Raw genomic sequence first — 4,275 nt, forward strand, 5'->3', positions numbered from 1 at the left:
TGATTAGGAACATTAGTTGTGTTCAAATTTGGTTTTCAGTTTTGAATCATATTTCATATATTGTGGTTCCAAATAATGTTGAATTATGTGTGTTGGAATAACATTGTTTTGAATTACCATGTTGCTAGAATTGACATGCATATGCCATTTGTACATTTAATTGGAGAACCAAATTTTAGGGGAAGATTTTTACAGGAACTGCAATACCAACTCACCTGTCAACCTCCCCTTTCATTATATGTTACATAACCTACTCAGAAACAAGTTGCACGCAGCAGCAAAAGCAAGCATACTGTTACATAATATAGCAAAATCACAGCACAAAACTTGTAGGAAAAATTGACGCATTATATGACTCTTGTACCAGGTGCCTCACTTGCATAAAGTTACACAAAAGCATGCTCCAGTAGCAAGCAGCTCGGGAGAACACGGACTGCGGTCTTATTTTTCAAGAATGAATTGTAGGTGTATTTCTGAAGCATCACAACCTCTCCATCTTACATGTAGATACTACTGACTGACTGGTAATGGAATTACAAGCTACGACACTTTCTGAACTCAATAGCGTGCTGGGCAAAAAGTAGAGATCACTGTACACATTTCTCTCTCGGAAACTTGCGGAAGAACCTCACTGAGCAAAGACATTTCTTCCTCTGAAGTGGTCTGTAGAAAAAGGAGCAAGGATTGTGCCTCACCGACCAGATCTTGGTGCTGCAGGTAGAAGAGAGCAGTCAGATTTATCCAGTGATATTGAGTTGAACTACAACAAAAACAATAAGTTCCACTAGTCTGAAAAACAAGGTCAGAGGAGTTATGTGTACCTAGATTGACAACCTCAGAGCTTTTCATGAGACGAATGCGCTGGCAGGTCTCCACAAACATTCTGCAGGTCAATAATAGGAGATCAGTACCATATTAGAGCCAACCTTTTACAGAATCGTAATAAAGCCCGAAATCTAATAACAAGAGCAAGCAACCAAATTCTTTTATATTTAGCACATGGTTATCTGATAGTGGTAAGATGCAGCAAAGTTCAACTTGTCAATTTCTTCTCAAACAGAAAGTTTGTTGAACCCTCCTAATACAATAAGAGTACACTGTGGAAAATGAATTAAAGAGCGCACTCCTGTAAGTGAGGCACGGCTAATAGATACAAAAGTCTGGAAGAAAAATGAGGCCAAAACTAGAGCTGATAGGCACAATTCTCAATTATTGTCCAGTTTCCCTAAGCCATTCAATTCAAATTACACATGAAACGGCACAGGATGGTAAGAAGATCCATTTCCACAATCAGCACTTCTGTCTTGTGTGAGTTCGAAAGTAAGGAAAATGGCTTGCTGTCAGAAACAAATACCAATGCTCCTCCACTAGTTTCAACCCTAATCATGTCCAAGAAACTGAACAGCTGAATTCACGCATGTGAAATTAATTTATGAGCATCATTCGAGATGTCTGTTTAACTAGCAGGATCGACGGCTCATACAGAATATACAGGCTAACTAAGAACAATTGGCATGGATCCTAAGTTAAACAGACAATAGCCAACTGATAACCCAAAAGGAACATCACATAGTAGTGAAAACCAGGAGCAATCTCGTGATCCCTTGGTACAGTTTAATAAATTTTCATGTTCAGACACCGGGTCCGAGTTCCTTATATATCACTACCAGATCAACAACCCATTAAACCCAAATTAATCGTTTCTCAAGCAAAGATAAACTGAAACTAACAGCGTACGCTCACCAAACCATCCAGATTTCTGAACCTGAGATGCTATAGCACCTGATCAGTTAGCGATTCAACCCATGACCCTAATTAAGCAGTGTATACATGAACTTAAACAAAGGGACATAGCTGACGAGCAACACGAGATTCAGCGGCATGCGGATTTTAACTGTAAATAGCACAAAAGGCCCAAAAATTTCACCTCCAGGGGACGTCTCCGACGAGCATCCAGTCGCCGTCCTTGTCCTCGTACGTCGGCACATACTCCGTCCCGCTCACCGCGTCCACGAGCTTCATCTCCTCGTTCCCAAGCTTGCCTGCATACAGAGTCAAATCGTCAGAACCCACTGAGAGAGCAACACGTAGCTAACACATAGACACAGGCATGGCATGTCGCGGCGGTGCACTCACGGACGGTGAGGTGGGAGATGAACTTGTCCTGGAGCGTGGCGAGGAGCTGGTCGTAGGAGGCAGAGCTTGTGTAGCCCGCGTAAGCCTTGAGGTCGACCTTGCGCAGGTAGGGCGCGCCGTCGACGGCCACCTTGACGAACTTGGTCTTGGACGAGGCCGCGGCCGCGAGGGCGTTCTTCCGGAACGACCGCACCGGTGGCCAGCCCACCACCTGCGCCCTGCACAGCGAGACCATGTCAGCTCAAAAAGCATGGGCGCCAAATTTCAGACGGAAGGAGCGAGAGAAGGCAGGCACGCGCGCGTACTTGGGGGAAGGGGGAGAGTCTGAGGCGGCGGCGGTCGGGGAGGGGCAGTCGGGGTCGGAGGTGGAGGCGCGCTTGCGGTCGGGGTCGGAGCCGGGGAGGCGGAGGGTGAGGGCGGTGTCCTCGAAGTCAAGGCCCGAGGCGGCGGAGGACTCCGTGGAGCTCCGCTCCGTCTCCACCGACATGGCCGGCAGCTGCAGCCGCGCAAGAGAGTGGTGGTGTTGGTGCGGTGGGCTCGGTTTGTCGTCTGGCTCTCCGGTCGGTCACAGGCGGCGGCTCTGCGAGGTGGGGCGGAGAGGAGAGGAGGTTATAGGTGGGTGCGGTCACCGGTCTACCGGTCGTCGAGGGGGTTTAATTACGTGTCGGCCATTGGCGCTCTGACACTCGGAGCTCTGCTCGTGACCTTGGGTTTTACCCACAATTTTTCGTCGCGATGCCACTTCCCACTGATATCTGCATTCCAGTCCAAGACAGATCAACTTTACTCCATCCCGCCGAGTCGCGGAGGTCCATAACGTAAATTCGCACGTCCCTGGATTTCTCCAAACACAATCCTCATTCCCACGGGGATATTTTTATAATTTTTGTAAATAAAAGAAACAGAGAAATCGGGTCATCATCGTCCTTGTCCATCCATCCAGCGGTGGGGGTGGTGCAGCATTAACGTTCGTGCCGCCCGTTTTTCCATGCGTGGGCCCGGGCTGCCGGTTGGCCACCCTGCAGGTCCACTCGGCCCCGCCGCGCCGCCCGATCCCGATCCGACGGCCCGGCGCCCTGCATCACCGATCCGGCAAAGGCGTGTACCAGCGGCGAAAGCGTACGGGAGGGGGGACAAGGCCATAAAGCCGGGAGCACGTGGGTGTCGCCGGGCTGTCGGCGACGTGTCCCCCACCCGCCCGGTTTTACCTAATTAAATTCCAGCATCTCGCCTTTGCTTTCGCTTTCCATTCGGGCCTGCCGCTGCCGGAATCGAATCGGCTTCCCTCCTGTGCCCTCGCCCGCACGCTTTGCGCGAGAGCGACGCCGTCCACCCTCTCCACCCTCCGCCTCCAGCTTGTACCAAGCTCGACTCCTCTCTTTCCTTTTCTCTTTTACCTGTGGGACCCAGTGCTTTGGACGTGTCTGTACTAGTTACCTTCGCCGTTTTATAGCGTGTCAGTGGTAAGATTTATCTATTGTTCATCGTTTTTGAGGAATACTCACAACTCAGTACTGCTGGAACTAATAGTAGGAGTACTTGCCAACAATCTATTCTCTCCTTTTGTCAAAACAAAAACGCTATCTACTAAACTATCCGAGCTCCATAGAAAACCGAACTTTGGAATGAAGTGACACGCATGTGATACCATCAAGCCATATTACAGGTGAAGGTGCATCCACGTAAAAGCCACCGGGAATGCCGTTTAGGCGTTCAAATGCAGTGCCCCGACATACTTGCACGCATCACATGCCGCACGACGGTGATCGGAGTACAGGGCCGAGAGAACGGCTATCGAAGCGCCTCCATCCAGTGCACCGGAAAAGAGCAACGCGTTTTTTATCCGTTGCCTTCCTGCGTCTCTGGGAACGAGTAGCGCTGGTCACCTTGTCCGCTAGGCGCCGCATGGCCGGCCGGCGCAGGGTGTGTGATCCGGGGGCCGGCCGAGTGGTGTTCCTTCAGCCAGGTTCCTGGCATTGCTTGTCTGCTTCCTCTCAAAGCCAACACAGCAAGGCAACAGCAAGACCACTCGAGTGGCCTCCTGCTGACACAAAGCAAAAGCTGCACCTTCGGCTAGCTATACTGCCACTTTCACTTTATGTAGTACAGTACGAAATAAGATTGCCGGGAGTGGAAGGG

General features: G+C 50.0%; 1 protein-coding gene across 1 annotated transcript; it reads right to left on the minus strand.

Annotated features, from left to right (window-relative positions):
* Nucleotides 1–327: 327 nt before the first annotated feature.
* Nucleotides 328–2,820, minus strand: LOC109739769 (auxin-responsive protein IAA15). Its single transcript, XM_020298822.4, has 5 exons — nt 2,442–2,820; nt 2,137–2,354; nt 1,928–2,042; nt 822–883; nt 328–711 (listed from the first exon to the last, which is right to left on the minus strand). The coding sequence occupies exons 1-5, from the start codon at nt 2,621–2,623 to the stop codon at nt 692–694; spliced, it is 597 nt and encodes a 198-aa protein (XP_020154411.1). The 5' UTR covers nt 2,624–2,820; the 3' UTR covers nt 328–691.
* Between the last annotated feature and the right edge of the window lie 1,455 nt (nt 2,821–4,275).

This window comes from Aegilops tauschii, chromosome 1 (genome assembly GCF_002575655.3).
Source record: "Aegilops tauschii subsp. strangulata cultivar AL8/78 chromosome 1, Aet v6.0, whole genome shotgun sequence".
In the NCBI taxonomy this organism is placed as follows: Eukaryota; Viridiplantae; Streptophyta; class Magnoliopsida; order Poales; family Poaceae; genus Aegilops; species Aegilops tauschii.

Excerpts from the sequence above, each read along its gene's own strand:
- LOC109739769 (XM_020298822.4), bottom strand. The coding sequence starts at position 2,623 with ATGTCGGTGGAGACGGAGCGGAGCTCCACGGAGTCCTCCGCCGCCTCG. Across the intron at positions 2,355-2,441 it reads GACTCTCCCCCTTCCCCCAA|GGCGCAGGTGGTGGGCTGGC; the intron begins GTACGCGCGCGT and ends CTCGCTGTGCAG. Across the intron at positions 712-821 it reads CTCTGAGGTTGTCAATCTAG|CACCAAGATCTGGTCGGTGA; the intron begins GTACACATAACT and ends TTCTACCTGCAG.